At 33.7% G+C, this 24,095-nt stretch overlaps 1 protein-coding gene across 11 annotated transcripts in view; it reads right to left on the reverse strand.

The window, feature by feature from the left end:
- The window catches only part of MAPK10 (mitogen-activated protein kinase 10), a 297,586-nt gene that overhangs the window by 130,169 nt on the left and 143,322 nt on the right, over positions 1–24,095 (reverse strand). For 8 of the 11 annotated variants that reach the window (XM_039250559.1, XM_039250564.1, XM_039250563.1 and 5 more), the window contains one exon: positions 17,881–17,952. In XM_039250559.1, coding sequence (XP_039106490.1) covers positions 17,881–17,946 — 66 coding nt within the window. In that variant the 5' untranslated portion in view covers positions 17,947–17,952. Of the gene's footprint in view, positions 1–2,202; positions 2,221–17,853; positions 17,953–24,095 lie in introns of those variants that run through there. The other 3 variants (XM_039250566.1, XM_039250565.1, XM_039250567.1) reach the window with 3 other exon arrangements.

Below are 24,095 nucleotides of genomic sequence, written 5' to 3' on the forward strand. Positions count from 1 at the left end.
AACCAGAATGATCACAAACTTATAAAAAAGTCTGTTCTTTTTTTTTTTTACAATAGTTTATTGTCAAATTAGTTTCTACATAACACCCAGTGCTCATCCCCACAAGTGCCCTCCTCCATGCCCATCCCCCTCTCCCCCCCACATCCATCAGTCCTCAGTTTTTGTCAGCATTCAGGAGTCTCTCATGGTTTGCCTCTCTCCCTTTCCCCCACCATTTCCCCCCTTCTTCTCCCCCTTGTTCCTCAGTTAAGTTCCTCCTAATCTTCCTATACGTGCAAACATATGATAATCATCCTTCTCTGCCTGACTTATTTCACTCAGCATAACACCTTCAAGCCTGTTCTTTTAATGATTACTAATTCATAGCCATCTATCATCATTATATAAACCTATATTTCATATAAAAATATGTATTAGTCTATGTAAAATAACCTGGAGTAAAGAAACTTAGAAAAAATGCATAAAAATTTTGTTTTCAGTATTAAAAGTAATAATAATAAAATAACCTTAGATTAGACCTACATAATCTCTTTTGAAATGTTTCATTAAAACCATTTAATTATTGGGGCACCTGGGTAGCTCAGTTGTTAAGCCTTAGACTTCCACTCAGGTCATGATCTCATTGTTCCTGAGTTCAAGCCCCACATTGATCTCTATGGTGACAGCTCAGAGCCTGGAGCCTGCTTCAGATTCTGTGTATCCTCCCTCTTCCTCTCCCCTGTTCACACACACACTCACTCTCTCTCTATCAAAAATAAATAAACATTAAAAAATAAAAACAAAAACATTTAATTACCTATGAAGCAAACATCTACCAAACATATACTGGGCCCATATGCTAGAAACTTCAGAGGTGATTCCTGATCATCCATTGTAACAGCCATATGAGAAAGGATAAAAGACTGTATCTATATCCCTTTTTCAGAAAGAAGTGAGATACAAAATAATGTGTAGTTTTAAGGTTTTAATTAGGTAAATTTGAATTAAATAGTGTTGACTTCATTTGTTGTCAATAATGCCCAAAATGCTACTATACTTCATTAAACATTGAACAATTTTAGACCAAATTAACAGTATTCTAAAATGACACATGACATCTTTTTATTCTTTACAAACTTAGATTCAAATAACTTGATTGTTGTTTTGTTTATCTTTAAGACATGTTCTTCTACTTATTACATTTAGCAATTGAAAAATCTGTCCTTGTAATCTGAATTCTACTTGTGAATATATATAATATAAATATCCATTATCCATGATTATTGTTTATCCATAAATAATTTTTTACCCATAAATAAGTTTATACTTCATTTTGTGACATTAAATAATTTCAACTCTATAGCTGGAAAGGGCCTTACAAAATATTGTCTAGACTTTCTTGTGGCACACACTGATGGATGTCTACCCAATAGGCATCCCCTCTCCTTCTTTGTTGATTTTGTTCAGGTTTGAGCACTCTCGTATTCTGTAGCTTCCTACTCAATCCCCAAAATTGAAAACTGAATAGTTCTCTTTAGAGGTGACATTACCCTTAGTGGGTATTTGAGTGACTTGTGAACATGTTTTGGTACACCATATGATAGCAAATGTGCCTTGTATTTAGTTGGCTGATTGAATAATGCTGGTTGTCCTGCAATGAGTGGGACATTCATGAATAATTTATGAATAATTATACAATGAATAATTTCTTACGTACCTTAATGACTTTTGAGTTATGCCAAAGGTTTAATTACTAAACAAAACAAAAACAAAACCCTGCCTTTAATGTTCTGAGCCCAGAATCTAAACTAAAAGATCTTTGTATTGTTTTAATACACATTGACTTCTGAAAACCTGATGCTCACATAATTTGAAGGAAGATTTAGACCTCTTTTGGCTCTGAGCCTCTGGTTGGTCATAAAATCATTGTCTTTAAAGATTTTTAAATAAAAATTTCATTTCTAAGTTTAAAAAAAATGAATAGAAGTGCTAACTAATTTGCCCCTGCATCCTCTTGGAAAGGGAGCCAGACAGTACCAAGTAATGTAAATGACGAGAGCATAATAGGAACTGTATGGACATAAGTGGCAAAATCTACAAATCTAGCACAATCTTATGCTAGAACTTTACAACCCCAGATTTAAAGCAGAATGCATGTCACAGGCACCTGCCTGTGACTGGAAGAGATATGGTGGCAGCAATCCAGCAAAAATGCACACAGACCTCAAAGAACAGAGTGGATTATAGATGAAGAATCCAAGTTGTTTAAACTGAAGACCGAAATTTCAGATAATTTATGAATGCAATATGGAGAGGTCTGAAATCCAGGAGACAGTCCAGAAAGCATGGAACAGGAAATTAAACAAAACTATTAAAAAACAGGGCATTGTAAATCTATTCAAGGAGACTAAAATGGAATTTAAACAATGAATGTGAATAGCAAAAATGGGAACATTAGTATTTAAACAATCCTTGATTTTAACCACAGTATCAGGAACTTCTATCCATACTACAGTCCAGTTTTACTCTAGGCTTTTTAGGTATCTCAGCAGACTAACCACTAACACTACTAAGGTCTTTTTTTTTTTTTTTTTCTACCTGGCTTTGAAAGGTAAAAAAGTAACTGGAGCTAGATTAACAAATGAATCCATTTACCAAGGTTAGTTTGGGGTGAATGAAGTACCTGACTTCATTTGTTGTGTTCTGGCCATTTTTTACATCCTTCAGTGTCCTCATTTCTGACCACCCACAAAATTCTAAGCACACACTAGCTTCATCAAACTTACATTAGCCACTTCTATTTCCCCCACTTATTATCTTCTGAAAAGTCACCTGTTCCACTACACTGCATATATATGCTAATCTTGAGTAAGAGTTTATGTTCCAGACTCTTGGCTTAATGCTGTAGCTTGGTACCACCCTACTCGTTCAGACTAGCCTATGGCTTTTCTAGCTGTAGCTTTTTCAGCTCACTTTTCATACTAACCCTAAGAGATATTCTACTCAACATTTACCATCATTTAATCCAACAAATACTGATGATAATATACATATTATGTGCCAGATGCTGGGGTTGGCACTGGAAAAGCAACAAAAAGAGGTCTCTGTCTAGATGCAGGCAGTCAAGTAAGCAAGTAGTTAAAATATGGATGATATATTCTATAGTAGAATAAAGAAAAGGTGCTGGAAGCAAACAAGGAATAGGAACTAATTGTTTGCATTCAATCATTTTCATTAATTCATTCATTTACTATGTATAATAAAAAACAACTGCTAGATGCCAACCCACAGGTATAAAATTGGTAATGCTCCAGAAGAGACTTGATCGGTGCTTTCCCTAGACCTTCATTCTAACTGGTGTTCAAATGTGAATAAGCACCTGAGGAGCTTGACAAAAGGCAAATCACTGTCATACTGCCTTGGAGATTTGGATGTAGACAACCAATTCTCACATTCCTGAGAATCTGAAGATTAGTTTGCTAGGCAATCCCAGGTGGTTCTGACTTGAGGATTTAAGAATCTGACAGTAAAGCATTAAAGCCATCATTCTCAAGATGTGCTTCCTGGAGTATAAGTATCAACATCACTTGGAAACCTGTTAGAAATGCAAATACTCCTGCCTCATACCTATTGAATAAGAAATTCTGTGGGCAAGGCCTGATGATCTCTTTCAATAAGCCCTCGAAGTATTCTGATGCATATTGAGAACCATACACTATAGTGGAAGGATCGCCTAAAGACTTTGAATATGAACTTACCTCTGCCGGAGATATTTGAAAAGTAAAATGATATCTCTGCATCTGCATCAGGGAACACATTTTGTGTATTTTTGCATTGCCAAATTCCACTGCTCCTGGCACACAAACTGGAAACCAGAGTCCTAGTTATGACACGGATTACTCCGCATCTCAGGTTCAAATGTTTGAAAGAGCCTCACTGCCCCAGACTCAAGCACTTACAATGTCGTGGTATTGAGACAGGTCAACACTTGGCCAAGTTTTTAACAGACTATATCATTTCACCTCAGCAATTGTTCACACTCCTGAAAAGTATCCTGTAATTTTTCCCAGTGCATATCTGTAACAGAAGTTTTACTATGATGGGGAAGCTATATATGGTCTTGGCAGTTTGATAAAAATGGTTAAAACAATCATAGAGTTTATACCAGCAGCAAAATTTCAGTAAGAAGAGAATTCTTGGTCAAAAAGTGACAAATAAAAGCTATTCAAATGAAATATCTAATGCCTTGACACATTTTCTAAAGTAAATATTACTTAGTGATCTTTTATCTCCATTTTGAGCATATAATATCTCACAATAACATTGAAAATCATCATTATAAAGTTTGTGAATTCACACACACACACAATTTACTTTCAAGTATCCTCTTTATACCTAACTTTGAATTATACTTTAAATAAAATCAAAAAGTTAGAAAACACATCTTTGAAAGTACTCCAAATAATAGGGAAAGGCTATTTTAATTATTAAACAGTAAGACAGAGCACTGGAAATTTTCTTGGATTGACATTGTAACCAAAAATTGATGGCAAATATGTTGTGTTGAAAAGCTTCCACCAGATTTCATCTGTGTCCCAAGTTTACAAATCCAAATTGAAACTCAAAAAGCTCAGGATATATTTAAACAGTATATTTTATTCTCAATTTCCATGTAGTCTTATTATGATTATAAAATTCAAATATAAACTTTTCTCTATAAAATGTTCCTATGAAAGTATGCCATTAAGTATATTTAAAAAATTATCAATGCTAAACAGATTTTTCTCTAGTTATGTGTTTTAGCATAGTCTTAATTCAAGTCACAGAACTGATGAGCTGAATCCAGGAAAGGGAGAACCAAAATTTCACATTGGGAGGAGATGACTGGCCAATAGTGTGAGATAGAGATTCTGAAGTTTTAAAATGGATCAAAACTACTTGAGGAACTTATGAAAAAATGATTGTTGAGCCTCACTGAAAGGTTCTGATTCAGTTGAACTGAGATAAGGCCAACAGTTTGTATTTTTAACAAGTTCCTCACTTAAAAAAACACTATTTTTTAATTGAATTTATTATCAAATTGGCTTACATACAACATCCAGTGTTCATCTCAACAAATACCCTCCTCAATGTACATCACCCATTTTCCCCTCTCCCCCACCCCCATCCACCCACAGTTTCTTCTCTGTATTTAAGAGTCTCTTGTGGTTTGCCTCTCTCTCTCTCTGTTTATAACTATTTTTTCCCCTTCCCTTCCCCCGTGGACTTCTGTTAAGTTTGTCAGTATCCACATATGAGTGAAAACATGATATATGTCTCTTTCTGAATGAATTATTTCACTCAGCATGATACCTTCCAGTTCCATCCAGGTTGCTGCAAATGGCATGATTTCATTCTTTCTCATTGCCAAGTAGTATTCCATTGTATATGTAAACCACATCTTCTTGATCCATTCGTCAGTTGATGGACATTTAGGCTCTTTCCATAATTTGGCCATTATTGAAAGCACCACTATAAACATTGGGGTACATGTGCCCCTATGCATCAGCCCTCCTGTATTCCTTGGGTAAATTCCCATAGTGCTATTTCTGGGTCATAAGGAAGTTCTATTTTTAATTATTTAGGAATCTCCACACTGTTTTCCAGAGGGGCTGCACCAGTTTGCATTCCCACCAAGAGTGCAAGAGGGTTCCTGTTTCCCCACATCCTCGCCAGCATCTGTAGTTTCCTGATTTGTTCATTTTAGCCACTCTGACCAGGTGGTATCTCAGTGTGCTTTGATTTGTATTTCCCTGATGATAAGTCACGTTGAGCATCTTTTCATGTGTCTGTTGGCCATCTGGATGTCTTCTTTGGAAAAGTGTCTATTCATGTCTTCTGCCCATTTCTTCACTGGATTATTTGTTTTTCAAGTGTTGAGTTAGGTAAGTTCCTTATATATGTGGACACTAGCCCTTTATCCGATATGTCATTTGCAAATATCTTTTCCTATTCCATTGGTTGTCCTTCAGTTTTGATTGTTTCCTTTACAGCGCAGAAGCTTTTTATCTTGAGGAGGTGCCAATAGTTCATTTTTGCTCTTGATTCCCTCACTTTTGGAGATGTGTCAAGTAAAAAATTGCTGCGTCTGAGGTCAAAGATGTTGTTGACTGCTTTCTCCTCTAGGGTTTGATGGTTTCCTGTCTCACATTCAGGTCTTTCATCCATTTGAGTTTATATTTGTGTATGGTGTAAGAAAGTGGTCCAGTTTCATTCTTCTGTATGTTGCTGTCCAGTTCTCCCAGCACTATTTGCTCAAGAGGTTGTCTTATTTCCATTGGATGCTCTTTTCTGCTTTGTCAAAGATCAGTTGGCCATACATTTGTAGGTCTAATTCTGGGTTCTCTATTCTATTCCATTGATCTATGTGTCTGTTTTTGTACCAATACCATACTGTCTTGATGATGACAGCTTTGTAGTAGAGACTAAAGTTTGGGATTGTGATGCCTCCTGCATTGGTTTTCTTCTCCAATATTACTTTGGCTATTTGGGGTCTTCTGTGGTTCCATACAAATTTTAGGATTGTTTACAGAACCATTATTTTAGAGAACAGTAGATATAAGAGATGTAAGAGGTCTCTAATTAAAGAGGCTAGTTGGAGAAGTAAAAACTGGAAGCAAGGCATGTCAAACCAAGTAAACAAAAGACATGGAATTAAAAAAGTCATAGAGGCTCTCCTTGGAATCAGCACCTCATTAGCAAGCCCAGACGTCATATTCCCAGGGATGTGTTTTGTAGGTATAATATAGTATCCAACTAATGTTCTCTCAATTAGCTCATAAAAATAAACATTCCATCATCTATTTATATTGAATTTATACTAAAACACTTAGGAGGAATGTACAAAACCTAAACGTATTCATCAATGTTCATCAAAATGAAAAGTCTCTTCTCAGAGAAGAAATTAAGTTAATTAGAAATAAGTAATATTATATTTTAAAATTATAAATCACTACAGTGGTAACTTATGAAAGTCAATATGGTTCAAAATAATTATAGGTTTAGAATAGTCTATTCTATTATTGATTCACATTATTTTTTAAATAACTCGTTCCTCCACTGAATATTAATCTCATGTTTAAGTGAATCAATATTTCTGTGTGGATATAAGAGTTTTTTTCCGCAAAAATTCAAAACAAACCCATTTCCTCCCTATCCCCCATCTGTGAAAAAATTTTAGAGCTAAACTAAAAGAAGATATTATTGCCACTGGCAGTTGGTAGGCAGAGAGGAAATCTGAATATAATCTGTTCTGTGAAAAGACTGCCCTTTATGCAGACCTGTAAGAAAGGGCTTTGTGCAGTCGCCATCATCAGTTAGTTGTTAGCCTATAGCTATGGAGTTATGCAAAGAAAAATGTCCTACATTACTGATCTTATCCTGCAGGTGTCCAAAGCCTTGACTGCATTCTTCTCAAATTTAATAACTATATGCCACAAGCACTCCCTCCCCATTTTCATTTGTGTATGACTGTCCTATGTTACTGCTAGCCAGTTTCTGAGCAGGAAACATTTAGGTTTAAAAATATTCAGACGTTGAACCTCCTTAGTTTGTTTTGAATGATACAGCTGAAAATAACACCAAGCCTAGATTAGTTCTGCACCCAACAGCTGTGAAAACTTGAATGAGTTATTTTATTCTTTCATTAATTTATTATTTATATTCTGTGTGGTTCCAAAAAGGATTTGTGTAGAACACCATAAAAGATATGAGAACAATAAAAACATTAAATCCAGTTTTAGGAACAGATCTCAAATGAAGCAGGCTGGCAGGCTGGCAGACTGGCAGATGACAGTTTTACCAGAAGGCTTAAGTTATGATTGTCTATCAGCTTGAGCACAAAACTTAGTGTCATTCTTCCACTAAGCCAAAAGAAAAACATAATGACAACCAACAACAAAACAAAATGAAGTGGCAAGTTTTAATTCATTAATTTCACAGGATCTATCATCCCAGACCAGTTCATAAGAAAGATAAAATTTCTCTAGTACTTAACTTCAGGAAGAATATATTCAATAGTTTTTTATGCAATAATTCGGAATCATACATCAGGCAGTAGATATATTTTTAATCAAAGACATAAAAATACGTTTCGTATGATTTTATATGACATCAGCTTTCAATAATTCAAGGGGAGAAAGGAAGGGGAAGCAGTATTAATTGCTTACTTGCTAAAGGTGAACTTTGTATCCTGTTGAATACTGTATTTAACACTAACTACAGGTAAGGAAAGTGGTGTACAGAGCTGTTAATTGGCTCACAGTCTTAGAACCATTAATTAGTGGTGTCAATTAATATAAATTGAAGTTTATTCAACTCTAAAACGTGCTCTTTTTTTTTTTTTCTAAACCATTCACTAGTTCAACTAAAATTATTTGGAACAAGGATATGGTTTCCTTATGATAAGGTGAGATATGGGAATTGAGTTTAGAAAATCAAGAGAAATGAATGAATAACATGTCCCTCTCTTGTATTTATCTACTGTCTTACCCTGGAGTTTGAACTTGCCTAAATATTACATAATTCAAGGTTTAAGTAGACCGTGTTGGCAAGAGAAAGGTGGATTTTCAGGAGTGCCTAGAAATTTAAAAAGTCTTATTCCATTCACTTGTTAAATATATATTGATCACTTACTGTATGCCAGGCACATATTGAAGATACTATAGATATACCATTGATCTATCTCAACAGGAGAGCCAAGATAAATTAGCTACAAAATGAATCTCCAGAAAATTAACTGGTTAATCTGTTGGAGATTATTTTAGTATTGTCGTTTGGATATGGAAAACTATCTGCCAAAAGTGGTGATGTGCTTTTGGCACAAATGATGTTTAGTTATTCATTCTCATATTATGACTAGCAGACTGAGTTACTTCATGATCCTACTCCAAGACTGTTACATAAAGTCAGCAGAAACAATGCCTCTTATCCTATTTATTATGGCAGAATGGCATAATATGTATTCAATCCATTTTAAATCTGAATCAAATTATTTACATATGAGTTTTAAAGGGGGAGATTTGAGATATCAATACTTAATGATATGTAGGATTCGATTCTGTTTGGTCAAGAGCATATTTTCTCCACTCTGTTTCTTAAAGTATTATTCTCCAAGGAGGATCACAGTCTGAAATGTATATGGCTTTTATATTGGTTGCCAGAGATAGATACTCTGTGGAATCAATGGCTATAACAAATCAACTGTGCAGTAAAACTTTAAGACTTAAATTATGGTTAACCATTATTTTCAATGATGTGAAAAAGCACATTGCAGTAATCAATAATAAAGTAGGCACGGCTTCTGCTCCTTGTTATTTATATATGGAAAAAAAAAATTAGTACTGCTTGAATGCCTACTATTCACCAAGCTAGTATTAGGATGAGACACTGTGCAAGGTGTATAATAAATCATTTCATGTAAGACTTAATATTCTCATTTTGCAATTGAGAAATCCTAGACCGAAAACTTCAGTAAAGGGTAAAACTCCAGCTTTTATCTAAGAATCATGACTGTCAGTTCTTGGTCCAGCTTTTTACAATCTTAGACTCAGTATACTTATTTATGAAATAAAAGCAATAAGCTATTCTTTTCTCATTAGTGAGAAGATTAAATGAGATCATCTATGTAAAGTTTTTAGTACAGTATAAACTTATTTTAAAAAACCCTCAATAAAGTTTACTCCTCCTCCTCCTACTAGTATAATTATTATTATTGAGAAATTAGATAACATTTAAAAGCATGTAATTGATTAGCAATTTTAGAATGTTTTTAACAAAAAGTTGGCTTGAACTGTAGTGCCATCTCAAAACACTACGATATAGCTATATAGTCAATACATAACCATCAGGGTTCAGAATGGTCAGGTAATAAAATATTTTTCTGTGTTTTAATCTGTGGCAAAAACAGTGTTCCATGAATATTCACATCCTCCCCTACATTCCCCAGCCTTCCCTGCAGTTCTGATGGGGACATGTGAAAATTTTTGGCCAATGGATTACAAGTAGAAATAGCAAGTGTTAGCCAAATTCAGGGACACTTAGTGGATATGCCACCACAATCCATCTCTTTCCACACTCTAGTGTCTTAGCTAGCACATCACAAGATGGTAAAAATCTAAATTCCTGAGTCACCAGATAGAGAAGAACCCTTGCTAACCTGTACTAGACTTTGTATAAGAAGAAATAAGCATTTGCTTTGATAAGTCACTGAGACTTGAGGTCTTTCTATTACTGCAGTATGGTTTTCATTCAACAAATATTTACTTTGATCTTATAACATGTCAAGTAATGTCCTAGGCTTCGAGAACATTGGTGCCCTCAAAGAACTTAATATTAAAATCTCCCTTACAGGATCAGACTTGGAATGCTGGCTTCATTACCACAATGATTGAGCCTACTAAACTAATCACACTGAATTCTACATTTTTAATTTACTTGTTCCCAATTTGTCTACAATAAAGAACAAAGAAGCATAACATAGGCAGTAATAAATGGTATTATATAGTCAAGACAGGAAAAATTTTCCAGATTATTAAGTAATATTTCATTTTTAAAGGAACTCTTTCTTAGGGCAGGAGTAAGAAATTATGTTTCTTCAAAAAGAGAGTAAAAAGTCATTTAGGAATCAAAATGTTTACAAAGAGTTATCTTTTATTTTTTTTAGAAGGGGAAATTATAGTTTATCAAATACTACATTTAAAAATATGGACACTACCATCAATGGATGAATGGATCAAGAAGATGTGGTTTATCTATACCATGGAATACTACATGGCAGTGAGAAACAATGAAATCTGGCCATGTGTAGCAACATGGATGGACCTTGAGGGTGTTATGCTGAGCGAAATAAGTCAGGCAGAGAAGTACAATTATCATATGTTTGCACGTATAGGAGGATTAGGAGGAACTTAACTGAGGAACAAGGGGGAGAAGAAGGGGGGAAATGGTGGGGGAAAGGGAGAGAGGCAAACCATGTGAGACTCTTGAATGCTGACAAAAACTGAGGACTGATGGATGTGGGGGGGAGGGGGGATGGGCATGGAGGAGGGCACTTTGGGGATGAGCACTGAGTGTTATGTGGAAACTAATTTGACAATAAACCATTTGTATAAAAAATTAATTAATTAATTAATTAATTACAAAAATAAAAACCAAAAAAGAAAAGAAAAGAAACAGAGGAATCAATATCTTGTGAAAAGTGGATGAAAAAATTGGAAAATGGGTTTGGAAATATGCAAAGATGTTGCCAAAGTAGAGTCAAGAAATAAGATAAGGAGAGTCCATCAAAACAAATAAAAGCAAAATACAAAAAATAAATAAATAAATAAATAATAAAAATATGGACACTAGAACCCTGTTTGCATATACACAATAAAGAACATTATTCTTAAATCCAAATGATTATATCATGATTTTTTCATTGCACAATTAGAAAAAGATCTAATCAGTACTTAAGTGTAGTAGTTCCATGTTCTACTTTTGTAACTGTCTTAACATTTTTTGGAAAGAGTTAGAGATGTATAGACTATATAACCAGCTAAGTATTCACATTTAGTGAAGATGAACAAAAGAGTTGAACGACACATTCCAGATTAGAACTGGTTTTGGAACTCATAATCTAAGTTAACATTATTCTTCTTAACCTACTGAAAAATTCAGCTTTTGTATATCATGCATCCCAACTTCAAATAATACCTGTACAGAAAAGCAAAATTATCACTTAATATATTTTCCAAAGTCTCACATGGAATTAAAATAGTGCATAAGGAATGTGTTGATTACTAAAGAACCTTGTATAGATCAGAATAGAATTCATATATTGATGTTTTCCATTCAGAGAATGATTTACAATACACTGAAAACCACAGGTAATTCTGGGATATTTTATAGCACAGCTATTTTTAAAGATGTAGGCAATAACTTCATGTAATCTGATTAATACCTCAACCATAATTGATGTATAGTACTAAGTTATATTTATATTCATGTTTAAGATCATTTAACAAGAAGTCAAGTTTGACCTTTTTGTGCTTCAAGCAAACCACATACCCACAATCAACCAATACAGGAAAGTTGATTATTAATAGAAACAAATCTTAAGACTTTTACACTTTTTGTTTATCTTTGTAGCATAACTAAATATATTCATTAATTCAAATAATTATTTAAGAAGTAATTAGAAAAAATCCTGCCCAAGGTATAAGACAGAAATGTAACATTAAATTTACTCTTTTGAAATTTGCTGTAGCAATTGTCACATGTGGGCATATGGAAAAAAACTACTTTTAAACATGATAAACATTCATTCATAAAAATAGTTATGCTAGCTATTATCCTGATAGTATAGATATCTCAGTGATTCATTTCATGATTCAAGATATACTATGTTTTCACAAGAATGTTTGCTATGTCTTTAGTAATTTATCCATGGACAACCCATGCATGAAAGCATATACATACAGTAAAACCTTAAATTGTGAGTAACTTGTACTGCCAAGTGTTCTGCAAGTTGAGCAAACATTTCTAATAAATTTTAACTTGATAAACAAGCAATGTCTTGCAATACGAGTAGTACGTGACACCAAATGTCACATGATCACAACTGAGCCATTGGTTCTCTCTATCCCTCGCTGCAGGATTGTGGTTGACTGTCTCCCATGCTCAGATGTTGGCTGTGGTATTTGGCAGGAATCAGTGACTTTTTTCAGAACAATTGAACGATGCCCACAACCAGCACTAGTGTCTGTTTTGTCACTTCACAGCACTTATGGACAGTCCTTTGCTTTTCCATATAAGAGTAAGCTTAGGAATGCTTTGCTTCATTCTAGGGTAGGCTGCCTGAAAATATAGACCCTTTCCTCTGCTGCCTTATTGCCAGTTACATTAAATAGAGTATATGACAAGAGTTTATTAATAATACTATAATGCAGTCAAAATCTGAGCATCCACAATGGCCCCCATGCAGAAAAAGATTCCATTGAGACAATAGATAGCATTGACAATAGATATCACTGTTAGTGATAGTGAAAGTCGTCCTACACAATAACCTACCTTTCTCTTGTCTCCCTTACACCAGCCATGAAGGTCTTCAAAGGTATGTGGAGGTTAATTTGTCTGTTTTTCTTTACATTTTGTATTTTCTTTATTATTATTATATTACTGTATTGTAATCATTTTTATATGAATATTTTTGGGTTGTGGAATGAATCATCTGAGTTTTAATTATCTCTTATGGGAAAATTCACTCTGATAAAGAAGTGCTTTGGATTATAAGCATGTTTCTGGAATGAATTATGCTTGCAAACCAAGGTTTTATTTTATTAGAATTTTAGACAATGAATGCAAAATTAAGTGCAACGTATAAAAGCAGATATAAAAGAAAATCAGCGTTGGGCCTCCTTGAATAATACACACGACAAGACACTCCTTGAAAGGAAAAACTAAGGTAAAGTTTTTTCTTTCCCAGTTACATGAAAAACTAATAAAGGAATGGTTGATCAGTTTATATCTCAAAATCATGGCCATTCATTTACAAAATCCGAAGAACTTCAAATATATCCATACTCAGTCTACTGATTCCCTTAAGCCATATTTATAGGAAGCCAGTGTCTAATTTGATGTTTTGAGGTGGCAATCTCCCCCAAAATCTAAAATATACAAACAATGCCATTCATAGACCACCAAAAATGATTTTCGGTTTCCCCATTAGATTATACATGTTTTCCTTTGCCTTGCTCCCATCAAAATGTCTTTCCTTTGTTGTTCGATTCCTCTACGTTGGTACAAATGACTTCTTTCCATCTAAGATGGCCGTCCAATGAAGCATAAAAGTTTTACCAGATAGTTCTATCGTCTTTGAAACCGAAGCACCATAACCCATCAAATGAAATAAAGTTGAGCAAATCAAGTTACTTCAAATTCAATGTGCCTTAAAACAAAGAACTATTTTTTAATACTATATAACCCTGGCATCAGGTTTAATGATAATTTTTAAATGTCAGGTACTGTGATCTGAACTATATCACTTAAAACTAAACCATTCCATGGACATTCTAGAATACCTATCTTTATGAGTTCCCAGGTTTATAACAAGCTCTAAGAAGTGAACGCAGCCCATAAAGTATTTGCTAACATTCTTAAATTTCTGAAGACCAAAAGAGGAACACATCACACTAAAAAATAATAAATTAGAAGTGATCAACAATGTTGCTAAAAGAGTAAGTTTTTGTTTGTTTTTGTCTTTGTTTTTGAGAGAGAAAGAAAGAGATAGGGAGAGAAAGAGCTCAGCAGAGGAGAGGAGCAGAGAGAGAGAATCTTAAGCAATTTTGCTTTCTATATTTTCTGTAACTGCTTATTGCTAACAAATGAAAAATAGTACATAACATAAAAAGCCACAGATTAAGACTCAAGAGACCTGGATTCTGAATACACTTGATCAATTGTTGACAAGTTACTTAAGTTCTTTACATATTATCTGTCTGACAAGAATCTAGGAACAACCTAACCCTACCGGTGAGCAGGTTGAACACAACAGCATACCAGGAACCTCTGAAATGCCTCAGGAATTAGGAAGCTTCCAAAAACATAGTTTGAAAGTAAACCGCTATAAGATAACTATCTCTAAAACTGAAAACACTCTTTTCTCTAAATTGCTAGAGCAGTAAATCAGGCACAGAGCTACAGAAGAGAAAAATAAATAAATAAACAAACATTATCAAATAAAAATTCTATACATGGAAAGTAAATAAAATGCTCAGAGTCACGACCAACAACATTCTGCTCACTATAATATTTTTAGATGTTTTTAAAGCTATACAATATGCACGTATCTAGATACCAAAATCTGAGTAAGCAAAAAAAAAAAAAAAATCAGAGACATTAATAAAGTTCATGCTTCACTTCTCTTTATTTCTTTGCTTCAAAAGAACTCTTACTAAAAACGGATATTCTACATTTGTGCCCAAAGATCGGGAGCTGATTTGGAAAATAGAGTTAACCTACAAAAAGACTCTGGATTCAAAAATATAGCTTAAGTTTTTTAAGATCTTTTTTATTGATCACTTTTGGAGTTCAGACGTAATCTTGAGCTACATGAAACATGAATTAGTTTTGTTGTTTGTTTGTAGTTCACTTTATAAATGTTAATGGCCATAGTAAATGAATAGGCTCATGGAATCTAAGGAAATAGCACACAGTCAAATAGCCTGCAAGTGGTAAGGCCCAGATATTCTACCCAGAAATTCAGGCCTGCTCATTTCAACCAACACACAGTCACGGCTGCAGCTGATTATCTAAACCAAATATATATCATTCATTGATTCATTATGCAAATATTCAGTGACAGCCCACACCATGGCGCATGTTGTGGTTAGTAATCTGGTACATCAATGTGCAAATGAGAAAAAATTCCAACAGCATGCTGGATAAGTGTTCAGTAACTGCAGGGAAGGAAGGGACTTGTTTGTAGTAATTGCTTATCTACAAAATGTACACACTCTGATAATAACAGACTTCAATCTATCAACCTCACATCACTCAACTTTGAGTTGGGGAGAGAGGTGCACAATCAACTCTTGTGATCCTGTGTGAGCTTGCTGCAGCACACCACTGAAAAATGCATATAGTGGAGAGAGAAAGAAGCAACATACTAGTCACATATATAGTATATCAGCTACAGGAAAATGTTATGGGGGAGGGAAGACTGAGGAGTCAGGTAGGCAGTGTAGGTTAAAAGGTAAGAATTTTAAATAGGATAGCCAGGAAAGATTCCCTTTACAAATGGATTTGAGCAAAGCCCTAATGGTGGTGGAGGAGTGGGCCAAGTGGACATTAAAGGAAGAGCATTTCAAGGATGGGGTCTCCAGGTAGCAACATGGTAAAGGCTTGGGTATTTACTTTAAGAATTTTGGGTTTTACCATAAGTAAGATGGAAAGACATTGAAAGGTTTTTCTGTTATGTTTTGGTTTTAGCCAAGGTGTGGCACGATCTCACTTATACTTTTCAAATATTACTCCTGCTGATGTTATGAGTAAACTATTTGTGGGTGAGCTAAAGTGGAAGCTCTGGTAATAATCCAGGCAAGAGGCCATAGTAGGTTGAATCACTAAATTTTACTCCTCAACCTAATCATACTATATGTTAACTGACTAGAATTTGAGTAAAAATTGGGTCAAAGTGGTAGTGGAAGGAATGTTGGGGAGTGGTGAGATTTCAGATATATCTTAAATATAGAGCCAAAAGTATTAGCGAACAAACTGAATGTGAAGTGCTGCCCAAACGATAATTCCAAAGATTTTGTTCTAAGCCTCTGGGAAAGTTGAATTTAGCATTGACTGAATTAGAGCAGAGCAATTTTGGAGGAAAGATCAGGAATTTGGTTTACTGTATGCAGAGTTTGATATGCCTATAAGATATCAAGGTGAAGGTGTAGAACAGGCAGTTGGGCATGAGTCTGGTTTTGGAGAGAGGTTTGGGTTGGAGATATAATTGTGGAAGTAGTCAAGATACTGATTATACTTAAAACACTGGGACTCAACTGGAGCATCAAAATGAATACCAATTTATTTAGCTCTTTAACAAATGCATATTCCAGCAAGTACTAACTCATTTAACTCTCATGACCCTAGAAGGTAGGTACTATGATTTTCCTCTTTTTACACATTTAGAAACTAAAGCACAAAGAGATTAAGTAACTTGCCCAAAGTCACAAGTTAATGGCTAATAAGTAGTATATAAGGAGTTTCTAACCAAGGATGTCCAGATCCAGAGTTCTTGTTAGAGAAGAGAAGTTATCTAAAGACCTGAGGCCTCCAGCACTATGACATTCAGTGGTCAGAGAGCTGAGGCAGATCAGTAAATCCTATTCATGGCATGTAACAAACACATTTTACTCTCCAATAGAAACTCTACTTATACTCAAAGAGAATAGTTTGTTTCCCTTTATATATTTTTACGTTTTCTGTAATAAGCACATATTATTTCTAGAATCAGAAAAGACTGTATTAAAATAATAGAAGGCGTAGAGTTATTTTTTTAAACCTTGTTTCAATGGATGCACTTTATTGCCTGTTTACGACACAGCTCAGTTAGAAAATACAATGAAAATCATTACAGAAAAACTGAATTGCTTTTTGCTTGGGGCATGAATAAAATTACTATATAATTTATTACCTGAAGAACAGTCCTGAGAGTAAAAAGGAGCACTATTAAGTATACCATAACAACAGGCTGAAGTTAGGATTAACCTAAACATACCTATAGTAGGAATAGGCAGCCCAGGTAGCTTCTTTCTAAAGAATAGTGTGTGTGAATAGAGGAAAGCAGTCTCTTATCTGATCCATTCACACTACCTTCTAACTATTGTTTGTTGGAGGTTAAACATATCATTATTTGCTGTTATTGTTGTTTACCCTTTTACCAACTACCAGTTAGCACTGGGCATCAAAAAACAAACTGAGCACCCCCTGCATATTATTATATGTGGGTATTGGACAACTGCTACATGGAGCTCATTAGTCCTTAGGATGAGAAATGAACAGACTTCAGCTATTTTAATGGTTGAAGCCACATTCAAGAGTGAAGACAGACATATTACTGACATTAAGTATAAATAAAATCTAATAAGAAATCACTTTACACAGTGATTAAACTCTATATAATCATTATAAAGAATTATCTTCATTTCTATTCTAACTTAAGTAAACTGGGAAAGAAAAAAAACATCTAACTACCCACCTCTAATCTGCATTATTTTTGATACTATATCAATACTAACTTGGTGTAGAACATAGGCAAGTTGAAATGGCTAAGTGGAAATTCAAGGGAATATACTGTACCTTGTTTTACCTGTAAGGAACACACACCTGACAAAAGGCAATTTTCACATCCAAGGTTGGTTCACTGCAGTAGTACAATAAATGGAGGCTCATAAATACCTATAGAAAAAGGGGGGGGGCATGAATTTCCAAATCACCTAATTTTTCATTATTTAATAGTATAAACTTTAATATAATTTGAATTAAACACAAGGTGTCATGCATAACATATATTCAGCATAATCCTTATCCAGACTATTAGTAGGTACTTTTCACAAATCATAAACACTAAATAATAAAATAAGGTAAGATGTCTTATTTCTATAATGATCAAAACCATCACAATCATAAAGACTAGATAAAAGGAACTGGATATACATAATAAGTAAAAGTTTAGAAAAATCTATTATACAGCACTTTCAGTTCTAGGCAGCTAATTTTAAAAATCTCAAACATATGCTCAAGAGCCTATGTATAAGCATGTTTAATATAGAACAAAGGGACTTTTAAATAAACTGTAATTGATAAAAGAATTATATATAGGACTTGGAATAACTGAATTCGAGCTTAAGGTATCAGCATAGACAAATTTTTCAAACATCATGGTCAATGGGGGGAAAAAGCATGTTTTAAAAGTGTATGAAGATCATTTTATTATTAATATAAAATTTTAAAATATACAAAATCATACATATTGCTTTGTTATAATCATAAAACCAAGACCCAGAAAAAATGGGCACTATATGAACATCAATTTAATCTTGGTTAAGTACAAATATTTCAATTACATTATTTTCCATATATTTGAAATATTTTTATAACTTTGCAAAATATTAAGGACAGGATAAAATCATGTAATGGTGATAATGCCAAATTAAGTACTGTCTTATTTGAGTATAATGAAGCAGCATCAGAGAGATGCAACTGAAATCTTTTTCGGTTCAATTAGCACACTTTATTGAATATACTGTGTGCAAGACACAATTCTGTGAGTTAAACAATTTTAAAACCACAATTGACACAAGACTTCTGTTTGTGACAAAATGAATGATTAGATTACCTGAAAACCTCTCTCAGTGTAAAACCCCTAAAAAAGTAGATAAAATATACAAACTGTATTTTTAATGCATAACTGAACTGCCAAAAAGAAAGAAAGAAAAAGAAAATTTCTGAGGCTGAAAACAGTGTGAAAGAAGAATTCATGCAGAGAAGTAAATGAGCTGAAATTGCCTCTTGTCCCCAGGCCATCTGCTGATGTCTGAAGACGAGAACTTGAGGTTTTAAAGAATATCATGTAGAGTCCAAGAAATAAAGCTTAGAATCTAACTATGGTGGGAAGTCACATTGAAGACACCTGCACTGAGTTTAATAGAGGAATTTTTAAACAAACTTTAGGAGAGCTAGCAAACAATCCCAGAAGGAAGGTCTGAATTGTAAGAAAAAATATTTTACATGGGAACTTGGTAGATTTTTTAAATTTAAGAAAGGATGAAAGGGCAAGAACATATAAGACATTTCCTGAAGAAGAGCAAAGTGGGTATTTGTGGAGGCTAGGAGGGTCCACATTTGTAGTAAGTAAACATATGTGGGATTGATGCAGAGCTAGACCTATAAATTAATAAGGAGCCAAAAACAGACACATACATACATGGAAACCTAATTATGTTAAAGTTTGCGTTGCAAATATTTGGGAAAAGAAGAAACTATGCAGTAAATCATGCTGAGACAGTAGGTCACACATCATAAATATGGGGGATGGAGGATGGGGTGGAAGCATACCTTTGTTGAAAGGCAATTCTCTATTAGGTCTTTCAAATTTCTGCACATCTTGCAAACAGAAGCACTAGCTGTCTTTATTCCAGACTATCTTCTCAAGGATAATTGTATAGCAAACAATCTTGAAAGAGAGATAGTATCTCCCTCTGGAACAAAGGGCAAGTTTGATTACTCTCCAGTATAATAAAGATAAGGTGTTCCTCTAGGACAAGCCATGCTTACTGCCAGTATAAATTCGTGGCTTCCTTATGCTTGGAGCTCCTCTGGCAAAATGTAAGCCACTCTATATTGAGTAGTCACCTGACCTTCTTTGAGTCTTACTATGGGTTTGAGGCCTGAGGAACCGGCATGAATATTGACATTCTACTTACTGCTATTAATGTAACAACAAGAATCTGTGTCTACTTCATCAAGCTACATGGTAGAGTCACGCATGTTTGTTTCAAGATTATTTTTTATTTGTTATTGTTTTATAAAAAAAATTATGTTCATTTTTGGGAGAGAGGGAGAGAAAGTGTGAGTAAAGGAGGGGCAGAGAGAGAGGGGGACAGAGGATCTGAAGCAGGCTCTGGACTGACAGCAGAGAGCCTGATGCAGGGCTCAAACTCACAAACTGGGAGATCATGACCTGAGCCAAAGTTGGACAGTTAACTGACTGAGCCACGCAGGTGCTCCTATTTCATATTATTTTTTTAAACCTTACATACATGGAATACTATTTGATATGTCAAATATTTTATAACAAAAATATTCACTGACACAAGGAACTAAGGAACTAGTGGTCCTTCTTTTTTTTTTTTTTTTTTTTTTTTGCTGGACATTGCTGTGTAAGCACAAATGCTTGCAATCAAAACACTCATAATAGCCATTAATGGGAAATGATCTTGAAGAGAAATGCTGAGGGGTATAAAGCAGGAAGATGGAAGAAACGGTGCTTGATGATAACGTTAAACTACTGAATTAAGAAATTCTGGAACTTTTCTACTTCTAGACTTTCTGTTATATATGAAGATAAATCCCCCTTAAAAAATTACTAAAATATACTCAGAAGGTAAAAACTAAAACAAAACAACAAAAGAAATTATTTACTCCTCAAATTTTAGTCTATGAGGTTATTTTATTGTATTCATTAGATTCCAATGAGATTTAAATATCATTTTTGCTAATTACCTCTACTTCTTAAAATTTTAAATTTAGTTTTAATTCAGGTATAATTTGCACCTAGCAAAATGAACTGTTCTTAAGTATATGGGTTGATGAGTTTTGACAAATGCACATACCCATGTAACTCACTGTAAAAAGTAGTCTGAAAAACCCTTGTGCTCTATACCCCACACCCCAGGCAAACAATGTTCTAACTTCTTTCACTATAAATTAGTTTTTCTTGTCTTTGAACTCATATTAATACAACCATACAGTATGCACTCTCTTTTGTTGGGATTCTTTTGCCCAGCAATATGTTTTTAGTATTCAGCCATATTGGCATAAGTTTTAGTAATGGTTCATTTTATAGTGGAGTTTAATGCATCACAGTGTGATTATCCATTCTACTTTAAGACACTTGAGGTGCCTCTATTTTTTAATATTATTAATAATGCTGCTATGAATACATATATACATGTATTTTTGTATAAATATGTTTTCATTTGTCTCAGGAGAAGTATCAAGAGAAAAAATTTGTTAGTTCATGGGATTAAGTACATGTTTTATTTATAAAAAACTGCCAGACACGTTATCAACCCCCTGCAGCAATGTATGAAATTCAGTTGTTTTACATCTTTGCCAACATTTGATATTATCAGTTTTCTAAATTTTAATCATTCTAATGGCTGTTTAATTATATTTTGTTATGGTTTTATATTTTTATTTCCCTGATGACCAATGATGTTGAGCTTATTTTCATCTGCTTATTGGCCATTTATGTATCATCTTTTGTGAAATGCCTTTTCAATTTTTTGCCCATTTAGTGGTGGACAATGAGTGGGGGGGGAGGAGGTTAACTATCTTTTTATTACAATTTATAGAAATTCTTTACTTAAGATAAGTTTTCTGTCATATACATATTATGAATATTTTCTTTCAGTTTGTAGTTTTATATTGAACTTAGAAATGTTGTCTTTTGGTAATATTTCACTTTTGCGAAATTTATAACCTTTATTTTTCTTTTATTAAGAGTGCTTCCTTGAGTCTATCAAGGGATCTTTGTCCACACCAAGTTCACAAAGATATTCTTCCATATTTTCTCTTGAAACTTTACATTGTTAATTTTACTTTTAGGAATATAATCTACCTCTAATTAATTTTAATCTATGGTGTGATTATATATTGAGGTATATGTGGAAGTTTATTTTTCTCCTTATAAATAGTCACTTGATCAAGTATCCTTGGTCAAAAGAATTACCTTTCCATCCTGAGTTGCTTTGCCGCCTTGATCAAAAAATCAATGGACTGTACAAAGGTGGAAGTTTCAGGAAATTTTTTAGTTCCATTGACCTACTATCTATTTTTTACCCCATTATCATTCCATCTTGATTACTGCAGCTTTATAATAAGTCTTCAAATTAGTAAGTCCTCCAATTTTATTTTCTTCTTTTTATTTGGGAGACTCTTCTAGGTGTTTGCATTTCCACATGAATTTTAAAATCAGTCTAACATTTCAAAAATTATTTAAAAACTTTTGGGAATTTGGTTGACATTGTAGTAAAGCTATAGATCACACTAGGAAAAAAGATATCTTACAATGTTGGGTATATTTTCTCCATAATTATGGTGTATTTGCTCACTTATTTTAATTCTCTCTAATTTACCTCAGGAATGTTTCATAGTTTGCATTATATAGATCTTATATGTTTTTCTTTAAGTTTATTCTTTGGCATTTACATTTTTGATGCTAATGTAATTGGCATATTTTTAATTTCCATTTCCCAAATGCTTATTTTTTTAAATAATGTTAATTTTTGTAAGTGCTCTTGCATTCTACCACACTGCTAAATTCATTTATTAAAGCCAGTAAATATTTTGTAGGTTGTTTAGGAGTTTCCTTATACACAGAAAAGATGTCTGCAGGTGAGGATAGTTTTTCCTTTTTCCTTTCCAATATGTTTTTTTCTTGCCTAATTGTCTTTTCCAGTACAATGTTGAGTAGAAGTGAGGAGATGTTAATGATTCCTGCCTTTTAAGACATACATATAATCCATTTACATTTAAAGTGAATACTAATATTGCTGAGATCAAGCCTACCACTGAACTCTTTCATATTTTACCCTTGTATTCTTTATTCCATTTTTCTTCCTTCTCAGACTTTTTTGGAAGAACTGAGTATATTTTTGTTTTCCATTTTATTTTACCCAATAGTTTATTACTTATACATATTTTTAGTGGTTGTTCTAGAGTTTGCATTTTTAATTTTTAGTCATCTAGCTTCAAATAATATGATTCTACTTCACATATACTACAATAGTATACTATATTTTTCCCATCTAGTCTTCTGAACTATTGTTAATATTTTACTTATACATGTTTTATAAACCCCATAACACATGGCTATTACTTCTGTCTTAAATAAGCAATTCTATTTTAAGGAAATTTATAAATTACAAAGAAAAGTATTTTATACTTGCTCACACATTTTCTCTATATAGTTCATTCATATAACTTAAAAATAAGTTTATTTTTAAGCACATGTTTTTGATGTTATTATAAAAGGTATTTTTATTTTATTCCCATTTTCCAAATGCTCATTTCTGGCATTAAATGGGAACATGTTCTCCCAGCCACTCTTCAGTTTTTCTTTCAGTCTTATCTCAGCACTTTGTTCACACTTTTATTATGAATATCTTATAATATTGTAACCATTTGTTCATATGTCTGTTCCATACTACATTATGACCTTCTCAGGGAAAGTGATCATGTTTTATTCATGTTCACAACCCCAGAGCCCAACACTATTTTTAGTATAGAGCTAAGGTTGAGTAAATGTTGATTGAATAAAACGAGAATCAAATAAAAACAGCTTCCTTCCTTCTCTAGTACAAATCTAAGTATTTTTATTATCTCTGCATATTCAGATCTATAAGTTTTCAACAAACTTCGTGCTAACAAATTAAGAATGAGGAGTTTGTAGTGGTGGAAGTATGAAAGAGTCCAACACAGATGACCTCAGAAATGCTACCCAGCAAGGCTGTTTTTAGTTCTGTACTGCTGAATCGGGCATGTGGGAAATAATAATATCCAACCCACCACCTGAAATGAACAATGTATTTTAATTTTTAATGAGTGAATAATCTTGCTATAGTAAGTAAGCATCCTGACCTTTCCTGGTTGCATTATAAAGATTCCAAATGCAGCACCATGACTAAGTCACTAACTCACTGCAGAAGCTTCTTATTCCACAAAGGGACATAAAAGAAAAAGAGTGTTCAGTATGATAATCTCAGTGAATTACAGAAAACTAGTTTGGTAATTATATTTCCTGATAGCATGGCAGA

This window comes from Hyaena hyaena, unplaced genomic scaffold (genome assembly GCF_003009895.1).
Source record: "Hyaena hyaena isolate Hyena2069 unplaced genomic scaffold, ASM300989v1 scaffold_373, whole genome shotgun sequence".
NCBI classification, from domain to species: domain Eukaryota; kingdom Metazoa; phylum Chordata; class Mammalia; order Carnivora; family Hyaenidae; genus Hyaena; species Hyaena hyaena.